The sequence below is a fragment of the Mixophyes fleayi genome, chromosome 6 (assembly GCF_038048845.1).
Source record: "Mixophyes fleayi isolate aMixFle1 chromosome 6, aMixFle1.hap1, whole genome shotgun sequence".
NCBI lineage: Eukaryota > Metazoa > Chordata > Amphibia > Anura > Limnodynastidae > Mixophyes > Mixophyes fleayi.
In genome coordinates this window covers 203,215,241-203,240,273 of record NC_134407.1, presented here as the reverse complement: position 1 = coordinate 203,240,273, position 25,033 = coordinate 203,215,241, and the positions used below count along the sequence as shown (strand labels likewise).

Genomic DNA, 25,033 nt, shown 5'->3' with positions numbered 1-25,033 from the left:
ACAACTTAGGCAACTGCAGGTAGAAGCAACAGTCTATGTAAATTTGAGGTAATGCATATAATATGATAACATTCACTGAACAACTTCGGCAATGCAGATTGAAGCAACAATCTTGCACCAGATAAGATGATACAGGTACCAAAAGTTCTGAATACGGAATAGTGTGATGTACACACACATGGTGGAGACTCAGGATAGATATATATATATATATATATAAATAGGTATGCAGACAGTTCATCAACATTTATTTATATAGCGCCAGCAAATTCCGTAGCGCTTTACAAAAAAAAGACAGTTCCAACGAATGACAGTCTAAGCACTAAAGAGATGGAATGCAGAGTACAGAGCAAGATTCTGACACAAAGCCCCTGAGTGCTAGATGTAAGGAAACATTGTGCTACTGTCAGGCCCGGCGCTCCCATTAGGCAAGGTTAGGCAGTTGCCTAGGGCGCCGGGCTCTGGAGGGCGCCTCAGAAATAAAATTACTATAAAACTGTGCGGCGACCGCTGACCATACCTTCCACGGCCGCCACACAGCGTTCAGATAAATCCACGGGGAGGGGGGAAGGGGCTATTGATCAACACCGCCGCCTCTCTGCTCCGTCTTCTCCCCTCCACTCACTGACTGTCGGGCGTGACATCATCATCACGGCCCGACAGTGTCAGTGAGTGGAGGGGAGTAGACGGAGCAGAGAGGCGGCGGTGTTGAGGCAAGGTAAGGAAAGACATGGGGAGGAGGGCGTCGATTTTGTCAGTGCCAGGTGCCGATTTTTAAAGTGTGCCTGCGGCAGGGAGGGTGGGGGGGGGGCCCGATTTTGACAGTGTGCCTAGGGCGCCATGGACCCTAGCACCGGCCCTGGCTACTGTGTATAGCTATGTATGATGCATGCTGTAAAAGATCTAATGAGTTCACAGCCAGGAATTAGAGTGTACCATCTGTAGCCCCAGTGGGTCAGGCACCAGAGAGCAACCGAATACAATGCCAGAGATCAGGAACCAGAGTGCAACCGAATACAATGCCAGAGATCAAGAACCAGAGTGCAGCCGAATTCAATGTCAGGGATCAGGAAACACAATACAGTCGAATACAATGCCAGCGATCAGGAACCAGAGTGCAGCCGAATTCAATACCAGGGATCAGGAAACACAATACAGTCGAATACAATGCCAGAGATCAGGAACCAGAGTGCAGCCGAATCAATACCAGGGATCAGGAACCAGAAAGCACAGCAATCAGGAAGCTAGCGCAGAACACTATCACTGGCAAAACTATGAAACCAGGAGAGGTTGTGAATAGTGCAGCTCACCAATCAGCTATTCAGAAGAAGACACACTTGCACAGCAGCTGTAGGACCAATTGAAAGCAAGGATGCAGAAAACAGGTCTTCAGAGGGAGACACACCAGCACAACAGCTCAGGCTTAATTTAAAGCAAAGATGCAGGGAATAACCAGTTGATCCCTAACAATTAGACAGGAAAAGCCAGCAACACGATCCACTATCATCTCCACACTCTCGAAACAAGCGTGAGGAGCCAACCCGTCCTGCTCTGGCAATGAAGAGTGATATTTTAACCTTTCAAACTCAAATTCATACTCTTATTTCTGATCTTAAGTAATTGTTTGTGACAGATTTACAAAAAGCAGTTAAAATCAATAAAATCAGATATCTCATCCCCTACCAGCCAGTAAAATTGAATTGTAATAGTCATAGAGAAAATAAAAAACAAAAATGAAGATCTTGAGAATCAAGAACACTGGAACAATATTGAAATAAGAAATCTACCTGAGAACATCACGCAAGACAGTTTAGAACCTTATTTACAATATCTATTTGTCTCATTAATCTCTGATCTGAGTTCACTACCGATCCTAATTGAAAGAAACCAGAGAGCCCTGCAACCAAAACGCAGGGTCAATAAACCATCCTGAAATAAAATCACCATTTGCTTCTTAAGCTTCTAAGAAGGTAAAATGGAAGTCATCTGAAGCAAACCACACGTCTTATACGAAAACATCAAACTCCAGTATAACCAAAATCTATCCCTAATAACCATCACCATAAAAAGAGAGCTTTGGAAACTAAAGCCCTCCCAGATGGGGGCATTTGCTACAGATTGGGATACCCCTTTAAGCTCATTGTAGACCTTGGAGGAAATACTGTACTCATTGAAGCCCTCAGAGATGATAAAGACCTGCTGACACATCCACATGAAAGGAGAACCACACCACAAAGTCAGAACTCTACACAAACTCCAGAACTCCACAACAACCTACATTGCAGTCTTCTAAATACACGCTTTATGATTTCGTTAAGAGCTTTGGACTTCAATATTGAAACAATCACTTGCTATGTACTTTTCAGCTGTATATCTGTATGATATTTGAGTCTTCACAGTACATCTATAGTATCTTCGCATACAAATATTCTTGTGCAAACATGACTAGTAAATGTCAGGCGCCCCCCCCGCTGCTCCTTCGGGACGGCTGCCATGCAACCAGGCGCAATACTTCCAGGCGGACCGTCGGTTCATCTGCGCATGCGTGTCCCGTTGCTAGGCAACGGAACGCTATTCTAATCTCTGGCGGCGGCTGATGACAGCGTCGTCGCCTCTCTCTTCATTGGCTGTCAGCACTATTTAAGGTAGCCCTTCTCCCCATGTCTGTGGCAGAGTATCAGGTCTTTTCCTGCTCCAGCGTCCTAATGTGTTTTTGGCGTGTCTGACTACCCTCTGATCTCCAGTGTCCTTACTACCCGGATTGTTTTACTAGTCCTTTGGATTTTCCCAGTGTATTGCTCGCTCCCAAAAGTTACCGACCCTACATTGTTTGACCTCTCTTCTGGATTCTCCCTTGTACCTCGTTGCCAGCACATTACCAGACCAGCTCACATGACTACTCTTATTATGTGCCTCGCAATACGACTCAGTGAAGGACCGCGACCTGCGTGCCGCAGCGGAGTCCATACTTCCTTGCGGGGGGTTTTGGTGAAAACCAGGGGCACTTTAGATTCCGCACCTTATACTCGAGTTGCGCCAACGTTAGCAGGTACTCTAAGCATAAGTTGTGACAGTATACTCTGGCCATGACCACCGAGGGTAAAGGGAACCCGTCAGCCCGTGACCTACTACTCCATCTGGCTCAGCGAGTTGAACAGCAAGAGACAGCTCATGCCCACCTGCTTCAGTGCGTCTAGGGCTGCCAAGAGGAATTCAGGGCCCCGTACAACACAAAGTTTTATGTGGGTGTGGTCATACTATTGGGGCGTGGCTATGCATCATTGGGGCTAGGCTAGCAGGTGAAAAGTGCTAGGCCACCCTCCTACAGAAAAAAACCCTGCATTCTTGTGTACACTATTGCCATAAGGGTGCAGTGCCCACTTGCCAGTGTGATATATGCCCCAGCACTCCTGACTTTCAGTACATCTAGCACCATAGTGTAGTACAAAAAGAATGCAGTGTGTACATAAACAGTTCACAGTCTTGGCCTGCTCCTTACATTGGGTAGAACACTCACCAAAAATTGGGATTGTCCCACTAGAATCACAACATTTCACACACTCTCCTAGTCTCTCCTACCTGTTTTTCTCACTTTTACCACCTGTGGCTGCTGCTTTCTTTAGTTGCGGCTTGTCTGGATCCTGGAATGTTGGGGGCCCTATTTGGAAAAAAAATGGGTACATTAAGAAAATCACAACCAGCCCCGATGTTAAATCAATAGTACCCACAAGTATAATTAGGCCTTCCTCCAGCCTTAACATTAAAATAATAGTATTTCCATTTAATAAATAAACCTATTTCCCTCCCTGCAAACAGCCCCAGCAATAAATTAATAGTATTTACATTTCAGAAATATACCTACTTCCCGCAACCATCGCTGCCAATTAAATAATTCATATTCACATTTAATAAATAGACCTCATTCTCCCCAAGCTATCCCATCTTAAATTAATAGTCCCAACTATTAAATTGCCTCACCATCACCCCACAAACAAAATAGCACAGATTAGCCACCACCTACCTCACACACACTACATTGCCACAAGCCCCCTGTGCCATCACATACACATTACTGTGCCCGCCCCCTTATGATCACACTGCGCCCTTCATTCTGGTTTTCCCTCCTTCTATATCACACTGTGCCTCTCCCCCCCCCCTTATCACTCTGTGTATTATAAGAATAATTTGCTGCCTATTGTAAATTAAAAAGTATAGTAGAAATCACCATGGAATTCTATGTCCAAGTGTAGTATTGTTATGATTTAAAAAGATGTCCAGTGTTCTTGTAAGGTAAAAATAATTGACATTGAAGCATGCAGGTGCAGATACTGTGACATTGGCAGACAGCCAGGGGTTTTAAAGATAGACAGTGCATCTACGTTCAAAAGCAGAACATGGAGTGCTATTACGGTCATTTATAGTACAGAAGTTTTAATCTGTTTTAGTGAGGGCTAAAACATCCCCAGATGTCTGCAAAGAGATAAAAAAAAAAAAAGTAGTTAAGACCGGAGTTTTAGGAAACAAAAAAAACCAGAGCATTCTAAATTGAGGATACGTTCAGTCAGCGTAACATTATAGCCCACGTGCCTGGACAAAAGAACAGGAGACTGTAGTTCAGACTCCTGCCCTCTTATAATTAATTATCTTGGTGTGGTTGATGGGAAATTTCTAAGTCCTTCCTATAGTTCAGGTGCAATAGAAAGTCAAACCTAACATCTACTGTCTTAGCTGAAGCCATGAAACAATCTCCCATAAGTTTTTCTCTGCACTCCACTCTGCAGCATGAAGAAGCAACTGGAGAACATGTGGAATTTCTCAGGAGAATGCTAAAATCATGATACTAAAGAAAATGAATGAAGCTCATAAGGCAGGCCAGCTCCAGGAACTAAAACTATCATGATTAATGTACACAGTACACACCCAGCCATGGAATATCATGGGCGAGAAGAAATTGCACTGCTGTTTTTACAAGCTCCATAGGCCACCCCACTCTTACTGGTAGGGCGGTGCAGTGACACGTCTGAACCAACAGGCTGCAACAGGGAAGCGTCAGACAAGCAGAGCTCTGTCACCACAGAAATAGCTAGGTTTTGAACCCTCAGAATAACAGTCAGACTGTGCCAGAGCCAACTAAGATATTTTTCTGATGAGAAAATTAATATTGTGCTTTCAAACACACAAGTATCCCCCTTAACCTGTGTAGATTTATACCAAGCCTCTAATACAGCGTTGGCTAACCTGTGACACTCCAGGTGCTGTGAAACTACAAGTCCCAGCATACTCTTCCAGCAATAAGCTGCTATATATTGGCAAAGTATGCTGGGACTTGTAGTTTCAGAACATCTGGAGTGTCACAGGTTAGCCGACACTGCTCTAATACATGGAAAAGGTTTATAAAAAAAAAAAAAAAAAGTGGCAAAATATTAAAACCATTTGATAATTAAAATGAAGCTATAAAAAGAAATAAAATATCACAACATATAAAAGTATTAGGAACTTCATACTATTAAATATTTCATTTAAGAATCTACACAAGTTCACATGAGTAAAACATCACAATCACTAAAACACCAGGGGCCTGATACAGAGTGAGATATATACGCCCATTTGGGTACCGTACCCTTGCAGGGTTTTTTCAGATTGCACATGCTCCGAAAATGAACGTAGGTAACTGCAGCTCTTTAGACCTGCAACTTTTTGGTGCATACAACTCTTTATGCCTGAAGAGGCGTGATCAATGAGAGACAGGGGTGTGATGGAACAGGCAATGTACAGTAAGTTGTGTTTGCGCAATTGCATAAGTATTCAAACTGGGACATAGTCGCAGAAAGCTGAAAAAAAACAAGTTTCATTTACAGCTGGTCATGTGTAAGTAGTAGATGATGGAAACCACCCAAACCATTTGTAAATAACGAATGATTTGCAGACACTTATTGATACTTCAATAGTCGTTGCCCGGCCAGCGACTAGCATTTGCTGTGTGCTATAGCATATATAAAAAAAAAAAAACAACCAAAACTTTTTCCTTTTGTATATGCATGTCTGGAAGATGTCCCTGCTGTATTAGGTAGGTAATTGGGTTACTTATAAATTATTTTTGTACATGTTAGAACCTTGGCATAAGTGACTGAGGGGTGTGTCTGTAGTGAAGCAGACACCTGGACACATCTTCAACTCTGAAGATGGCGTACATACACAATTTCTCAATTGTACGTTACGCTTGCGTTCTACTGTGAAGCAGGCCCTAGGTTAGTCACTTCTAATGCAGGCAATTGCTTTACATCTACATACCATTCTTAACCAGCTTTGTGGTTATATTTTTTTTGGGGGGAAGGGGGGGGGGGGGGGGGGGGGAGGGGGTTCAGCTGCTCTTTAGTGGAAATTTCTAACCAACCTTTTTAATACATAGAACCATGCAGACACAAGAGGTAGTCACCCTTCAGACCAAACACCAGAATGGGGAAGAAATGTGACCTAAGTGACTGACTGGAGTGTTTGTTGGTGCCAGACATGGTGTTTGAGTATCTGAGAAACTGTTGTTCTCCTGGGATTTTTACAGTCATGTTTACAGAGAATGGTATTAAAAAAACAAAAAAAAAAAAAACATCCGATAAGCAACAGTTCTATGGGCAAAAATATCTTGAGAATGGCTGGATTGATCCAAACTGACTTAAATAATCACACATTACAACAGTGGTATGGCAAAGAGCAGCTGTGACATCTAACCTTGAAGTGGATGGGCTGCAGCAGCAAAAGACCACACCAGCAGCCACTCCTGTCACCAAGAACAGGAAACAGAGGCTACAGTAGGCTGTTGTAGATTGGGAAAATATTGCCTGGTCTGTTGAAGCACAAGATCTGCTGTCATGTAGATTGTAACATCAGAATTTGACAAACAAAAAAGGCCCCCCCCCCCCCCCCAATAAACTATATAAATCTGCCTGTCAACAATTCTGGTGTAATTGTGCTTTTATGGTACATTTTAGGTCTCGTAATACCAGCTGACCTGTTTAAATGCCATAGCTTACCAAAGTATTGTTGTTGGCCATGCGCATCCCTTAATGGCCAAAGTATACACATGATAACACACCCCATCACAAAACAGCCATCAGCTCAAACTAGGTCCACACCGAGTTCCATGGTCTCCAGATTGCAGTCCATTAGAGCGCCTTTAGGATGTAGCATAATGAGGTCAACAGCACGAATGTGCAGCTGACAAACTTGTAGCACCTGTGCAATATCATCATGTCGACAGACTAGAACCTAAGAAACGTTTCCAGCACCTTGTTGAATCCATGACACTAAAAGTTGAGGCTATTCTAGGAGCAGAGGAGTGGTTAGGACTAGCAACATGTACCTGGTAAAGTGATCAACAAAAGTGACCATTAAAAGCGGTTATGCATTACTCACTCCAGTCCGAGTAGGAAGACTACCAAATATAGATTCCTTGAAGATGGTTCTAAACCACTATTTAATTTGGTACAAGCATGTTTATAGCAATCCAGATTTATATAATTTAAAAGCATTTCACTCAAGCACACCATATAGATTTGTAATGAACTAAATTTGGACTGCTTTATTGTTTGTGATCTGGAGGTTTTGTTGGTTTAGCAATCTAAGCATGTAACATCCAGTTCTTATATGAGCCCTAATACTGGAGGAATCATATATACAAAAATGCTATTTTGACACCTGTTCTTTTATGGATTATGCATGTTTAACAAAGTGTGTGAATATATATAAAATAACACTTTCCCCATTTATTAACCCAGATGCTTCACTGAACATTTGGAGACAGCATATGAAACTCCTGTCAACTCAAGTATTTGCTGCAAAGATTACATGCCGATTATTTGAGGGGACAATAATTTATGAGAAACAGGCCAGAAGAAAAAAAAATTAAAATGAAAGAATAACCATAAACAGATATTGCCGATATGGGTTTTGGGGGATTTATTCACTTCATCTTTAACAATTACCGAGATTGATAGGGAGACTTATTTTTCAGATATGCTGAATTTTCTGGCCAGCCTACTGATCCTTAAATAAACATTCATTTTATAAAAAGTAAATCAGCAGTTTTATTGAGTCAACTTTCTATGCTATTAATCCTGAATACAGGCAGAGTGCTGATGCGTTGGTCTGTAGACTATGAATGGATGCAAAATCCATTCAGAACACTACAGCAAGCAAGTTCCATTGTGCTACCTGGACCCTTCCTGCATAAACAAGTACATGACCAAAACCTATCATGGATATATTTAGAAAAACCTAAACACTCGTTTCTATAACAGATCACAAAAAAAAAAAACATCAACATGCACAAAACAATGTATATTGATTGCACAGTATTGAAATGAAGAAGACATTTGAATTTAATTTAAAAAAATGTTTTAATACAAACTAAATATAAACTATTTCAGTTCTTAACATGTAAGACACTGACTTTATACTTTAACATTTCTTTTTTATCAAGTATTGCACAATTTAGATACAAAAGTTACAATTACATCTCTCCATCTTATATAGCAAAAATCTTAATTTGTAACAGAAAATACAACTCTGAATTACAGGTATCCCTCTATATTATAAGGTACAGTGAGGAATAATCTGATAAACTTTTTGAACAACTGGTGTCTCAAGGACTTTACAATTTCAGAAATAAAAAAACATTTTTATTTTATTTATTTTTTTACATAAAGCTGCTGAAGGAATCACAGATCCGTAAAATTCTTGAAATGTATAATGTAAATATATTTATATATAAAACATACAGAGTTTGAAAAAGTCAATCCCCTTTTATACATTTAACAATATAATTTTTTTTTCCGCATATCCACCTCCCAGACATGTAGGTGAGCAGGATATTCCAAGCTTTGTATGCATACCTTATACATACCAATATTTCCAATTTAGAAAAAAAAAAAAAATTAGCTTCTAAATACTGTAAGAGGCAATATTTCTTAAAAATGTAGTGAACACAAAGTTTGCACTTAGTCTGGAAGAAAAAAAAAAAAAAAAAATAGAAACAAAAATAGCCGTATGTGCTTCTGCAACCAACCTTGAATGTATGAGGGCTACAAGCTGAGGAAATAAGGATTAAAATCACCTTGGGTTCATGCAGCTTGTACAATACTTTGGATATCTAAGCAGTTCTATTTCTGGTTAGTTAGCCATAACCGGTTGGAATTGCTGGTTAGTATACTGCACATTGCTCAGGCTGAAGTTTAATCCATCCACTAGTGATTTATCATTGAGACCGCCATAAGTAGCAAACACATCAAAGGCATTACTGTACGGTAGAGGGCCGAGGCTTAGAGAATTGTCACCAGACCTTCCTTGATCTGGTATACCAGGGAAGATAAATTCCTTTGCATTTGGAGAGAGGGCAGAAGTATTCTGCTGGAGATTAGTAAGGCCAAGGCCATACAGAGAGTGCATGGAGGACGACATGCTGCTCTGTTTTAACAAGTTATTGACATTGAAGCTGAACGGTGTCGGGGAGGACCGTGCGATCTTATTACGGGTGTTGCTCTTCATTTTGGTAGAGCCAAACTTGGTGGCAGCAAAAGTGGCAGTCGTAAAGGTTAAAGGCTGCGTAGGCCTGGGCATAAACGTTGGACTTACAGTAGCTGAATCACCAAAGGGAGGCGATGGGGAGCTGGATACAGGGGAGGATTGGTCAGTAATTGGCATGAACGCCTGGGCCTCTGGATTAAAACTGTTCTTAATTTCTTTATCCAGTTCTGATCCATTCTCATTGCTGTCATCAACATAAAGTACTTTTACTTGTCCCTTCTCACCAATCTGGTAGGAGACTTCTGATGGATCAATCCATACATTGAGGTCCTGAGGAAGGTTCCTGCGGATATCATCAATGTCCAAGCCACTCTCATTGGCTGCTTGCTCAATGACAGGCTCAACCTTTTCTCCTACATGTATGCACCTAAACCCTGATCCTTTATAAGGTCTATCAGGATACCAATGGCCTTCATATTTTCTCTTCAGTAGTCTTTCCAGCTCTTCACCAAAAATATTGACTCGTCTCCTTGGTAGTTTGTTATACAGATAGGAAATAATAAAGTTTAATGCTACTTGAATTTCAAGCTGCATATCTGTCTTAATTCTTCTTGACAAATATAATGACTGTCAAGAGGGCAGAGGGAATGTATGTTCAACACCTTTTTCCTGCAAAAGAGCAAAATAAAAGTTACACACCGTGAAAACCATTATTGCACAAAAAAATAAAAATTGTAATTTCTCAGAATAGAATGACAATTTAAGACAACCTTAGGGATACAAAATAAATAAATCAGCAGGATACCAGGGAAGAAACAAAAACAAACAGATGGTATCCCATATGCAGCTAGCCAACTCACAGGTTTTATTTTGAACACCAATAGCGTAGCACATGGAAACAAGTTACTGGGTACATTAAGAAAGTCAATATTTATCTAGCACACTAGGTTTCACTAGTTCCAGGCAAACGTATGTTTCTAGGTATGCATGCAGCATAAACATGTCAGATCACAAGACAGCAGAGATCACCGAGCAGACCCTGAACTCTGCCACCTGTATTTAACCAAATTTAGCCTGCTTTTCAAGGTACAAGATCTCTATCGAGATCTCACTGCTTGCTTTGTTATATTTCCATACCTTAAACTACAATTCTAGAGAAAAATGAAACTCTGAAAAAATACAATTCCAACATTTTATTTTTTTTACCCATAAAGTCCTGCAGTCCAATTCCCCTCCCCTATAATGTAACACAATCTTTGAAAGGTATAAGGCGACCTTTAAACATTTGCTAGATCAGCAAGGGTGGGGTAATGAATAAAGACCGAGACACAACAGCAACAAAAAAAAAAAAAAAAGTATTTAATAAGACAGGCCAAATTATACACTGGACTGGAACACACCCAGGCAGGTTTTTAAACATTACATGAGTTTCAGTAGTCACATGTTCCCAAAAACCAGGATAATTCTAACATCAACAAAAAATGTATATCATCTACCTACAACCCAATTATGCTGTATAAAAATACATTTCAATACCAACTAGAACTTACAGTAAAAGTAAGCAGCATACAAATATATATTTAATGGTGAGAAGGGGGTGCAAACAGAAGATGACACTTCAGTGACATTACAAAATAATTCACTCGCTCAGCATTTAGCACAGGCCGCCCAGCTGGAGTAAAAACAACAAGTCCCAACAAGGCCTGCCAGCAGCATGCCCAGACTTCTGGTTCTCCCAGGGGCCACTGGATGCCACCTGCTGCTATGGAGGGTCTGTCATATTTGGGTTAATAAACAACCCAACAACCTGGGACCATGGTGAACTATAAATACAAAAACTACTGACATACACACTGTGCATAGCAATACTATATAAGAGAGTGTGCTGAATAGCAAGTGGGCTGACAGCTACAAATTCACTGGAAAAGTCCTCAACCAGAACATCCCCCCTGCCCCCCATTACACACTAAACCCCCTGCCCCCCCTTTACACACTAAACCCCCTGCCCCCCCTTCACACACTAAACCCCCTGCCCCCCCTTACACACTAAACCCCCTGCCCCCCCTTACACACTAAACCCCCTGCCCCCCCTTTACACACTAAACCCCCTGCCCCCCCTTACACACTAAACCCCCTGCCCCCCCTTACACACTAAACCCCCTGCCCCCCCATTACACACTAAACCCCCTGCCCCCCCATTACACACTAAACCCCCTGCCCCCCCTTTACACACTAAACCCCCTGCCCCCCCTTTACACACTAAACCCCCTGCCCCCCCTTACACACTAAACCCCCTGCCCCCCCTTACACACTAAACCCCTCACCCATCACATGACACCCCCCAGCCGACTGTAGCACACGCCACTATATGCCAGAAAGACACCATTATACCTCAGCCCCCTCTACTACATGTTAGGGGACCTCTAGTACACGACATTTTAGGTCCCCACCTCCCTCCCCGGAGCACCCTGACAGCCCCATGTTTGTGACACGTCGAATACGTCTGGACTCCCCGAGCTCCAGCTGGATAACCCCGCAGAACATGAGGGGACAGAGTTTACCACACACATGTAACATACGGGTCCCAGTCAGCCGTCCCCTCTATGGGCCTCCACTCACCGAGCTGACGCAGTGACGTGCAGGCCAGGCCTTACCGAGGAATTCTCCGCCGTACGAGGGGGTTCTGCCCGTGTCCTGCCCCTCTCCGACCGACGTACTTGACTCCAGCCTGTCTCCTGTCAGGTAAGATTATTTATACGGAGTCTCCTCCATTCTGAGAACGGGGGGTGGGGTACGATGCTAGGTTGTAGCCAATGGCAGAGCGGTGTTGGGAGAGGACGGCATTGCTATTGGTGGCGAGAAGTGTCAATTAGGAGGGCGGGGTAGTGACGGAGGTTGGTAGAGGAAATGCTGCGCTGTGATTGGCGAGCCCGGGATCCAATGGTTTAGAGTGTTGTTAAATGTGGGTCAGCCGGTGTCAAGTCATTGGGTGGCCGATCTGTCACTCAAGAAGGACATGAAGGCTCTATTTATAGGAGTGCTGCCAACTGCAATGGGCTGTCCGTGATCCCTGTGACGTCATGTGTAGTCCTGTCACATATAGCTCTGCTGAGTATAACACCACATGTACACATGTATAGCTCTGATGAGTATAACACCACATATATACATGTATAGCTCTGATGAGGATAACACCACATATATACATGTATAGCTCTGATGAGGATAACACCACATATATACCTCTGCTGAGGATAACACCACATATATACATGTATAGCTCTGATGAGGATAACACCACATATATACATGTATAGCTCTGATAAGGATAACACCACATATATACATGTATAGCTCTGATGAGGATAACACCACATATATACATGTATAGCTCTGATGAGGATAACACCACATATATACATGTATAGCTCTGATGAGTATAACACCACATATATACATGTATACCTCTGATGAGTATAACACCACATATATACATGTATAGCTCTGATGAGTATAACACCACATATATACATGTATAGCTCTGATAAGGATAACACCACATATATACATGTATAGCTCTGATGAGGATAACACCACATATATACATGTATAGCTCTGATGAGTATAACACCACATATATACATGTATAGCTCTGATGAGTATAACACCACATATATACATGTATAGCTCTGATGAGTATAACACCACATATATACATGTATAGCTCTGATAAGGATAACACCACATATATACATGTATAGCTCTGATGAGGATAACACCACATATATACATGTATAGCTCTGATGAGGATAACACCACATATATACATGTATAGCTCTGATGAGGATAACACCACATATATACATGTATAGCTCTGCTGAGGATAACACAACATATATACATGTATAGCTCTGATGAGTATAACACCACATATATACATGTATAGCTCTGCTGAGTATAACACCACATATATACATGTATACCTCTGCTGAGGATAACACCACATGGCCACATGTATAGCTCTGATGAGTATAACACCACATATATACCTCTGCTGAGGATAACACCACATATATACATGTATAGCTCTGATGAGTATAACACCACATATACACATGTATAGCTCTGATGAGTATAACACCACATATATACATGTATAGCTCTGCTGAGGATAACACCACATATATAGATGTATAGCTCTGCTGAGGATAATACAACATATATACATGTATAGCTCTGATGAGTATAACACCATATGGGCACATGTATAGCTCTGATGAGTATAACACCACATATATACCTCTGCTGAGGATAACACAACATATATACATGTATAGCTCTGATGAGTATAACACCACATATACACATGTATAGCTCTGCTGAGGATAACACCACATATATACATGTATAGCTCTGCTGAGGATAATACAACATATATATTATTTATTATTATTATCATTTATTTGTTAGGCGCCACAAGGTTTCCGCAGCGCCGTACATAATACAAACAGGAGACCATACAGGGTGACATAGTACACAGCAATAAACACAAAGTACCAATACTTCAGAACTCCGGGCAGACATATGAGTGAAGATGGAGTAGAAGAACAGGTATGGAGACAGGAGGGGAGAGGGGCCCTGCTCATACGAGCTCACATCCTAAGGGAGGGTGAACAAACAGGTACAGGAGGGAGCCATTAAAGTAAGGGAGAGAAGGGTGGGGCTGGTGGAGAGAGGGGAGAACAAGAGAAGGATGTTTGCGAAGGTGCAACGAGGTAAGGGTTAAGTGGATTGTTGGTAGGCTTTGAGGAACAGGTGAGTTTTGAGTGCCCGTTTGAAGGAGCACAGACTGGGTGAGAGACGGATGGAGCGAGGGAGGTCGTTCCAGTGGAGGGGAGCAGCTCGGGAGAAGTCTTGGATTCTGGAGTGGGAAGATGTGATCAGAGTAGAGGAGAGGCGACGGTCGTTGGCCGAGCGCAGGGAGCGGGCAGGGGTGTGAATGGTGAGGAGGTTGGAGATGTAGGGGGCAGTAGACTGGGAGAGGGCTTTGTAAGTGGTGGTGAGGAGCTTGAAAAGGATCCTGTAGGGGAAGGGGAGCCAGTGTAAGGCACGGTAGAGAGGGGAGGCGGAGGAGGAGCGGCGTGAGAGAAAGATGAGTCGGGCGGCCGCATTAAGAACAGAGCGAAGGGGGGCGAGGTGGGAGAGGGGGAGGCCAGTAAGGAGAAGGTTGCAGTAGTCGAGGCGGGAGATGATGAGAGCATGTATGATGGTTTTGGTGGCATCTTGTGAGAGGAAGGGCCGGATGCGGGCAATGTTACGCAGCTGGAAGCGGCAGGTTTGGGCTAGAGATTGGATGTGGGGGACAAAAGAGAGAGAGGAGTCAAGGGTGACACCCAGGCAGCGGAGCTGGGTGACAGAGGAGATGGTTGAATTATTAACCACGATGGAGAGGTTGTGGTGAGAGGGGAGCCTGGGGGGAGGGAAGACAATTAGTTCAGTTTTAGAGATATTAATTTTGAGAAAGCGCGAGGACATCCAGGAGGAGATGGCAGAGAGGCAGTCAGATACACGAGAGAGGAGAGTGGGAGAGAGATCAGGAGAAGATACGTAGAGCTGAATGTCGTCAGCATAGAGGTGATACTGAAGACCATAGGAGGAGATGAGAGTCCCGAGTGAGGAAGTGTAGAGCGAGAATAGTAGGGGGCCGAGAACAGAGCCCTGGGGGACACCAACCGGGAGAGGGGAAGGGGTGGAGGCAGAGCCAGATGTGGAGACAGAGAAGGTGCGGTTGGCGAGATAAGAGCAGAACCAGGCGTGGACAGAACCAGAGAGGCCAAGAGAGAGAAGAGTTTGCAGAAGGAGGGGGTGATCCACAGTGTCAAAGGCCGCAGAGAGGTCGAGGAGGATGAGTATGGAGAAGTGACCCCTGGATTTGGCTGAGAGGAGGTCGTTGGTGACTTTGGCCAGGGCGGTACATGTATAGCTCTGATGAGTATAACACCATATGGGCACATGTATAGCTCTGATGAGTATAACACCACATATATACCTCTGCTGAGGATAACACAACATATATACATGTATAGCTCTGATGAGTATAACACCACATATACACATGTATACCTCTGCTGAGGATAACACCACATGGGCACATGTAAAGCTCTGCTGAGGATAATACCACATATATGCATGTATAGCTCTGCTGAGGATAATACCACATATATACATGTATAGCTCTGATGAGTATAACACCACATATATACATGTATAGCTCTGATGAGTATAACACCACATATATACATGTATAGCTCTGATGAGTATAACACCACATATACACATGTATAGCTCTGCTGAGGATAACACCACATAGGCACATGTGTACCTCTGCTGAGGATAACACCACATGTACACATGTATAGCTCTGCTGAAGATAACACCATATGGGCACATGTATACCCATATATATCTCTGATGAGTATAACACCACATATACACATGTATAGCTCTGTTGAGGATAACACCACATGTACACATGTATAGCACTGCTGAGGATAACACCACGTGGGCACATGTTTACCTCTGCTGAGGATAACACCACATGGGCACGTGTACATCTGCTGAGGATAACAACACATGGGCACGTGTACCTCTGCTGAGGATAACACCACATGGGCACGTGTACCTCTGCTGAGGATAACAACACAACATGTATATCTTTATATCTGTAATGCATGTAACACCGTATGTACAAATATATACCTCTACCGAGTATAACAAAACTACATATACACATAGATGCTTCCACTGAGTATAACACCACATGTACAAATATATAACTATTGAGTATAACACCACAACATTTTCACCTATATATCTCTGCTGAGTATAACACCACATTATGTACCCATATATATCTTTGCTAAGTATGATACCACAACATGTACAATTATATACCTCTACTGCATATAACACCACATGTACAAATATTGTACACTACGCACAATACCACAACATGCAGACATATATAACTACTGAATATAACACCACAAATTGTACAAATATACCTCTACTTAGTATAACACACGCATATCCACTATATGGACAAAAGCATTTGGCCACATCTGTAAATTATTGAATTGAGGTCTTACAATCAGACCCGTTGCCAGAGGTGTATAAAATCAATCCCCTAGCCATGCAGTCTCCATCTGCAAACATTTTTGATACAAAATGGGTCTGAAGAGCTCAGTGACTTCAAGCGTGGTACTGTGCTATGATGCCCCCTTTGCAATAAGACGGTTCGTGAAATTTATTCCCTGTTGGATATTCCACGGTCAACTGTAAGTGATATTATTAGAAAGTGGAAGCGTTTACCAACAACAGCAACTCAGGCATGAAGCGGATAACCATGTAAAATCACATAGTGGGGTCAACAGCTGCTAAGGCGCATGGAGCGTAAAAGTTGCCAACGCTCTGCTGGTTCCATAGCTGAAGAGTTCCACTGGCATTAATATAAGCACAAAAACTGTGCAAACGGGAGCTTAATGTATTGGTTTCCATGGCTGAGCAGCTGCATACAATCCTCACATCATCAAGACCAATGCCAAGTGTCGGATGGAGTGGTGTAAAGCACACCCGACACTGGACTGTGCAGCAAAGGAAACATGTTCTGTGGAGTGATAAATAACGCTTCTCTGTTTGGCAGTGTCATGAATCCGCTAGGATGTGTGAGATCCTGCTGGCCTCGACTGGAATTGGCTAGACTCCACCCAGAGGCGCGGACCTCAACCCCAACGAAAACCTTTGTGATGAACTGGAACGGAGATTGTGAGCCAGGTCTTCCCGTCCAACATCAGTACATGACCTCATAAATGCTCTACAGAATGAATGGGCACAAATTCCCACAGAAACACTCCAACATCTTGTGGAAAGTCATCCAAGAAGAGTGGAAGCTGTTATAGCTGCAAAAGGGGGACCAACTCCATAGTAAAGTATACAGTATGTATTTAAATACAATGTCATTACAGTCCCTGTTGGTGTAATGGTCAAGTGTCCGAATACTTTTGTCCATGTACTGCTCGAACAGCTTGTCTACAACCGTCTCTCTAGCTATCTCTATGACAACTCCTCCCTCGATCCTCTCCAATCTGGATTCCACCCCCTCCACTCCACAGAAACTACCCTCTTCAAGGTCACTAATTATCGTCTTTATGCCAAATCCAAAGGCCACTACCCCCTGCTTATCCTCCTGGACCTATCTGCAGCCTTCGCCACAGTTGATCACCCTCTTGTTGCACATCCTTTGCACCATTGGCCTTTCTGACACTATCCTCTCACAGTTTTCCTTCTATCTCTCTAATAACTCTCTGTTTCTACCTCTGACTCCTCCTCCCCATTCTTCCCACTTTCCATTGGCGTCCCTCAGTGCTCCATCCTCTTCCCTCTGCTCTTTTCTTTGTACACCTCTTCACTGGGTGAACTTATCAGTTCTTTTGGCTTCCAGTACCACCTCTATGCCGATGACACCCAAATCTACCTCTCCTCTCCTGATCTCTCCCCTTCCCTCCTCTCCAAAGTGTCCTGCTGCCTCTCTTCCATCTCCCCCTGGATGTCCCTTTGTTTTCTTAAACTGGGCATGGCCAATCTTATAGTCTTCCCATCCTCAAGAGTCCCCCTCCCATCTTCTCCATCTTTTTTTGTAATACCAACACCTCTTCCCCAAGTTCGATGCCTGGATGTCATCCTCAACTCCTCCCACTCCTTTGCTTAACACGTCCAAAACCTCACCCAATCCTGCCTTCTTCATCTCAAGCACTGCACTGGCTCCCCCTCCGCTACAGAATCTTCTTCAAACTCCTCACCTTCACCTACAAAGTTCTGTCCAACTCCCCTGCTCCTTATGTATCCAAACTGATCTCCATTCATACTCCCTCTTGCCCTCTTCGGTCAACTAACAACCGCTGCCTCACCTCCCTTCTGGTTACCACGTCTCTTTCCAGCATTCACAATTTCTGCTGCCCCCTTCCCTGGAACGATCTCCCTTGTTCTATCTGATTGCCTGCAAACTTCAAATGTTCCTTTAAAACTTACCTGTTCAGGAAAGCCTTCCCTTCCTCTGGCTAACCTATCCCCTGCTCCTCACAACCTGCCTCTTCATGATCCTTCTTCACCAATCATATTATGCCTCACCTTCATTCTCATTCCGCTCCTCTTACCACCCACTCTTGTTCATCTCTCCCTTCAGATTTCTAGTCCCCTCACACTGACTCCCCACTTTGTGTCTCTTGGTAATCTCTCATTCCCTCTAGATTGTAAGCTCCCGCAAGCAGTGCCCTCTTATTCTTATCTCTCTCTCCTTCGGTACTCCTACTACATTTTTGTTCTGGTCTTCATTCATATTTTCTTGCCCGGTGTACCTGCTCTAAACTGGATTGATAATTTACTGCTCTGTTTTTGTGTTGCCCTGCATGCTGTGCCCTGTTTCATCCTATGCTCTATGTACCCCACTGCAGACCCTTTGTGGCACCATATTTATAAGGCCAAAAGTATGTGGACACCCCTTACAATTAGTCTGGTTTGGCCATTCAGCCACAACCATTGCTGACAGGTGCATAACATTAAGTATGCAGCCATGCAAACTTCATAGTTAAAAAGCAGTAGAATGGGTTGTAGTGGAGAGCTCAGTGACTGTCAACATGGCACTGTCACAGAATGCCAACATTCCAACAAGTCAGTTGCCACAAGAAACACTACCTTCTGTATGAGCCACCTAAGGGAAACCTCTTAGGGACCAGACATCAACATTTTGAGAACTAAGTTAAGATCCCAGGAGCCTACAAAGGGCTTCATATGGGGGATGAAGTCTCTTCACTGCTTAAAAAACCTGATAATAAGGTCTTCTAAAGCCAGTCTAGCATCCAAAAAAGACACCAGGTTCAGAAACTTGTACCTTCACGGTTGAGAGAGTGAAAATTTTTAACACTCTCATGAAGATAACTATATGTGATATATTGGCCATAGCTGGATCCATCTTAGGTTTGCACCACATGATAAACTTCCAAATGTTATAATAGAAGAGTTGTTTGTCATTGCCTGCAGGAGTATGCTAATGACTTTTTCTGAGATTCCCTTATGTCTCGACAGTGACCACTTAATGTCCAGGTCCTCACAGCTAGCCCCTCTAGATCTGGATGAAGAACTGGGACGAAGAGGTAGAGGCCAAAATTGTTCCAAAAGCATCTCCCAGACTACTGTGAACCATGGGCACCTTCTCTTTTTTAATCTTTTTTGGATACAAGCAATGAGGGGAAAAGGAGTAATGACAGCTGGAAGGTCCACAGGATTGACAGGGCGTCTATCTGCTTTGTTCCTGGAACTATTTGGCGACAGACAAAAAAATGGCTATCTTCGTGTTAGGTCTATTACACCAAAATTGATTTCCTGAGAGTCCACTCACCTTGATGAACTTGCTTATGGCTGAGATAATATGCTATAACATTTTACTTGCCTGCATTATGGAGTTCCAAGAGAGACATCAGAATTTCCTCTGCTTAGGACACAACTTTTTTTTTTTACTTCTGCTATCACAGTATTGCTCCTGGAACCTCCTTGGCAGTTTCTGAAGTTAACTAAGGTTCTGTTGTCTGAGAATATACTGAAATTCTTGCCTTGTGCTGTATTTGCCCAGTCTGTGGAACTGTAATCTGTTATATTATCCATTTTGGTTCTAGAAGAGATAGTCCTTGTTCTTCTAGTTTTGAATCCTGTTGAGAGACTCCCTGGTGGTTCTTGTTAATCAGACAACTTGATCCAGAGAGGTTTCTTGGTGATCCCACTGATTAGTAAGTTTAACTGAAGGTTTTGCACGTGCCACCCTGGGAGGGAGGATGCCAATCTTGGCAGAAAACATTCCTAGAAGGCGGAGGTCCACTCTTATTGAAAATCTGCTTTTGAGATTGTAGCTGACAAGCCAAGAACTCAATTTTGATGCATCTTTCTTTTAGTAAAGAAAGTTCATTCCTCGCAGTGTCTATCTGGACTCCAAGGAATTTTATTTGCTGTGAAGGCACAAGATGGCTCTGCCTCCTTTATAATCCAGCTCTGTCTTTGCAGAAACGACATTGCTTCAACTGTTCTGACTCTGACAATGTGCTTTGACTTCCCTGCCAATAAGAGGTCACCCAAATAAGGCCAGAGAGTGATTCCCTTCTTCTTCAGTTCTGCTACAAGTGTACCTCCAATACCTTGGAGACGGTCCTTGGGGATGTTGCCAGGCCAAAGGGAAGGCAGAGGAACTGGAAATGATCTTATAAATAAAAAAAAGTATTGCAAACTTAGTGCAAATATTTGAAATCAACAAATTGTTATTGCATTTTAATATTTTTGGATGAAATCATGCTTCATTAACTTCTAAGGAATCTAGGCCTTTGTCTCCAGATTTACACAGCTAGGCAGACTGAAATCTATCTAGGTAGACATACGATAGCCTGACTAAAGGCTTGTGACATTAATGCATTCAATACACTCCTAGAATGCTAACGTAGGCAATTGCCACTCACTCCTATTCCTACAGCCAGCACTGACTGTATCTATATATGGGTTTTGTCTCCATATCGCCATGATATGTAAACACTTTTACTGTACTAATTTTTTAAGGCAACACAATTGCACTTCAAATGAAGACTACACCGATACAGAGATGACTAATTATACATAGCTTTTCACTTTGTAAAAAATAAATAAATAACAAAGAAGTATAGCAAAGTAATAAAAAATAAACAATGAAAACAGGGAGTAAGGCAGAGAAACGAACGTTGAATTAAATGGATAACACATTCAATTAAGTTTAAAAATGTCTCCACCATTTGTTAGTCCTGCCCTTCAGCATGTTAATACAATACATAGGCTTAATTTAAGAGCAAATATATTACACACAATAGAAGCAGCAATTTCTAGACTGATCCAATACGCACAAGAAAGAAGCCTATCAATTGTCTAGGAACCAGGACATGGCTGGGAATGCAGAATATGAATTCATTAGCAACCAGCGTCAGCAGTAAGGGAAAAAGTTAGATCAGTGTTGTCACTGTTTCCTCCCAGTGAATTCAGAGACTGCATTCTCATGCATGGTGACTCAGTCCACAAAACATCTCGCAATGTTTTGCAATGTCACTGGTATCTGGTGCTTGATTATCCAATAGGCTGACTTGGCTGCAAAAAAATATGGTAAGGTTTTAATCTTGACGTATTCCACGGTAAAGGGTGGAAGACAATGAGTCATCCTTGTGCGGCGCTTGAGGATAAAATAGTGGGAGAGACAAGGATGGCGTCAGGCAAATGTGTGATAGCTCCCTCCACATCTTCCCCCTCAGTAGCGCGTGTTCAGGCTTATCTTCTGCTATACAGTCCTGTTTTAATGAAAATAAAATGAGCGACAAAGATTGTTGTGACCCTTTTAAAAAACTAAGTGGAGCTGAGTTTCGAAGACATGGGAACATAAACATTGGTGGGGGGAAGGGTTGGTGTGAAGGAACCCAGATTTTAAATTAAGGATGAATTTGTTTTTACCTACCATGTATTACCGTGGCGTGGAAGGTGAGGGGGCGCTACAAGTGCGTTAGCCTAGCGGCCTGAACCCTAAATCAAGCGCTGGTCAGAGTGATGAATCAGACTGATGGGATAAAATGATGGCAACGGGCTACAACACCAAGCTACTAGAAAAGACTGAAAGAGGGTCTAGCTATGTCGGCAAAAATGTTATGACAACATTTTTGGTAATTAATGGTAATTAGACATTTAAGCTAACATATTTATCATTAAAGCTTTTTTAGGTATAGTATATTCGAAGATGTCTATAACATATATTCCCATTCATTGCATATGTATGTACTAGTCTCAAACAAGTTAAGACATGCCCTAAAGACAAAGGTTATAGTGAGATTATTCAGATCTAACACACCAAGGTTATACAGAAAAAAAGGAAGTTATTTATACAGTGCTACTGTAAATATAGCAGGGCTCTCCTTACTTTTCTAGCAAATAACATGTGCACAGTTAAAGTAACAAAGTCCCCAAAATGTGGCTTCTGAGAAGATCCATTAATTATTTTAAGTACATATACAACGGAGGCAATCATTGAAACAAAATTCACAAGGAACCAGTGGTAAACCTGCTTTTTCATGGCTTCTGTCCAGTTAAGCATGGCTAGTTTTAGTTATATATAGTGTTTTTTTCTCATGTACGCTTGTATTTACAAAATTAAACGATATTCAGACCCCAGCATAGCCTTAGCCGTTAATTCTCGTCCAGTCGTTACTAAACAGGCCTCTCCGCAAATTGAAGGCAGCATGATGAGTCTAAGCATAGTTGCCTACTCTCCCGGAATGTCCAGGAGACTCCCGAATTTCTGTGAGTCCTCCCGGGCTCCCGGGAGAGCGATGCAACCTCCCGGTTCCTAATTGCCACAATAGTAAAGTGGCAGGGGGCGGGGCTTGGGAGGCAAATCACGCATCATTGTGGTCCCGCCCTCTGCTGTAATTGGCCAGAAACCGTGATTGATGTCGTGGGGGTTGGGGCCAAATGACGTTTCCCCCATCGGGCTCCACCCCCAACATGGCCACCTCCCCATGATCTTCCAGAGGAGTTCTTGCCAATGTAAGCAAGTATGGTCTAAGTCAGGCCTGTCCAACCTGCGGCCCTCCAGGTATTGTGAAACTTCAAGTCCCAGCATGCCCTTCCAGCTAGCAACTGGTTGTCTACAGGCAAAGCATGCTGGGGCTTGTAGTTTCACAACACCTGGAGGGCCACAGGTTGGACAGGCCTGGTCTAAGTGAAAGTGGCAGCAAAGATGTGTAAGTGCTGGATTGGGTCACACAACTCTAAAAAAGACAGCTGTCTTAGCTCATAATCCAAAGTAATTTTAGTCTCTTAGAGGAAATCTTGTATAGTAAGTTTATTTTGTCACTGGCATGCATCATGGAATTTTGATTACCAGACAAGCTGTATTAACAGCTTATTACCAGTGTACCAATAATCACCTCTGCTCCGATGTAACAATGCGTCCGTACCCTCCAGTGTCCAGCACTTGTCTCTAGTTACCGGTAATGTGGTTGTCACGACTTGCATTCTGCAGCTACTGTCTGCAGTGACTTTATTGGATTTGTTCTGTATATATATCCTACTTGTAGTACCACTGCCCACCAAAGGGGCCACTGTGCTACTTGGACTATTTTTCCTCATTATCACTGGGAGTTATTTCACCTGCTGCTGGCCTATATAAACCTGCCTGCTTCAAACGGTCTTGGCCAGATCATCAGGTCACTCCTGTCTGCAGTACCAAGTGCTCAGCGCCTGTCTGCATTACCAAGTGCTGTGAGTTCAGGTCTCTCATCAGGACTGAACTCCCTTTGTGAGACTTACCTGTGGTTGCAGTGCACCGCTATTCCAAGATCTTCTATTGTTGCTCTCTCTACACCTGCTGCGCTGAATACCATCTAATGGATCAGTTAAGTCTTCAACATTGTTGTTCCCGTTGAACTGTTGCTTTGACTTTTCACCTCTGTATATTTGTGCCACAATCCGTGGTGGACTGTTATCTGTGTTTCTTAATAAAGCCACTATAACCACTTACCCTCTCTCCGTGGTCATACCTGGGAAATCCTGACAGTAGTCCTGAGAAAAATTACACCATTTCTTAGAACTTGTCTACCCTTCCCTGTCTTTTTTTCTGTGCCCCCTCTCCCCATACTTTTAAACCTTAAATAAAAACTATTGATGATAAAAGAACTTGTCTACCCTAAAATATCATTTGATTTTTTCCTGACCAGGTGACAAATTTCCACTGACGTGATAGATACAAGCCATTAGCAGACATATTTACATTTAGAAATATCTATGAAGGATCATGCACAGTGAAGCATCTGCGTAAACAAACCACAATATTTACTAATGTATAATATATTATTAGTATCAATTCTCTTAATATATTTTTTGTATAATTTCTCTCTATCCTCATTATCACTAAAGTCACCTGTGTCTGATTTCTGTTCCTCCAAAACAGTTAATGTATCAGATACGTGTTCCTGGACAGCTCGTCCTTCTTTATTTCCAGCTGTCGGATCAGATCAGAGACTGAAGCCTGCTCTCAACTATTTGAAATGTCTTGCAGGGTTCTTAGTTCTAGAACTTACACCTGTTTCTTGATGTCTGTAAACAGGACAGTGGCTCTTTTTCTGATAACAGATGCTTTTGTGTGGAACTACAGACTGTATGTTTTGTCTCCCTTCTCGTTGAGGTCTGCTTGTCCAGAGCATCTCTTATTTTTTAGTTTCCTCTCAAACGGTTCACCTAGAAACTCTACCTGATGACCTATGTGTTCTCCATCCAGCCTGCAGGCCACACAGATAAAGGAAGTGGCCACGTCCACGACTTCTCAATGAATGAAACTTTCTCTGAGCCCAATAGAGTTGCTGAGTTCAGATACAATATCTTCTGCTGTCTTGCTGTGTACTCCCAGGTG

General features: G+C 42.7%; 1 protein-coding gene across 3 annotated transcripts; it reads right to left on the bottom strand.

The window, feature by feature from the left end:
* Nucleotides 1–8,374: 8,374 nt before the first annotated feature.
* TOB1 (transducer of ERBB2, 1) lies at nt 8,375–12,323 on the bottom strand. 3 transcript variants are annotated; one of them, XM_075178115.1, is made up of 2 exons: nt 12,088–12,323; nt 8,375–10,188 (listed from the first exon to the last, which is right to left on the bottom strand). In XM_075178115.1, exon 2 carries the CDS (start codon nt 10,111–10,113, stop codon nt 9,166–9,168), a length of 948 nt encoding a protein of 315 aa, XP_075034216.1. In that variant the 5' UTR covers nt 10,114–10,188; nt 12,088–12,323; the 3' UTR covers nt 8,375–9,165. The 3 variants fall into 3 exon arrangements, with proteins under 3 accessions (XP_075034216.1, XP_075034217.1, XP_075034215.1); XM_075178116.1 differs by having other exon boundaries at nt 12,174–12,322; XM_075178114.1 differs by having other exon boundaries at nt 12,139–12,320.
* Nucleotides 12,324–25,033: the final 12,710 nt, after the last annotated feature.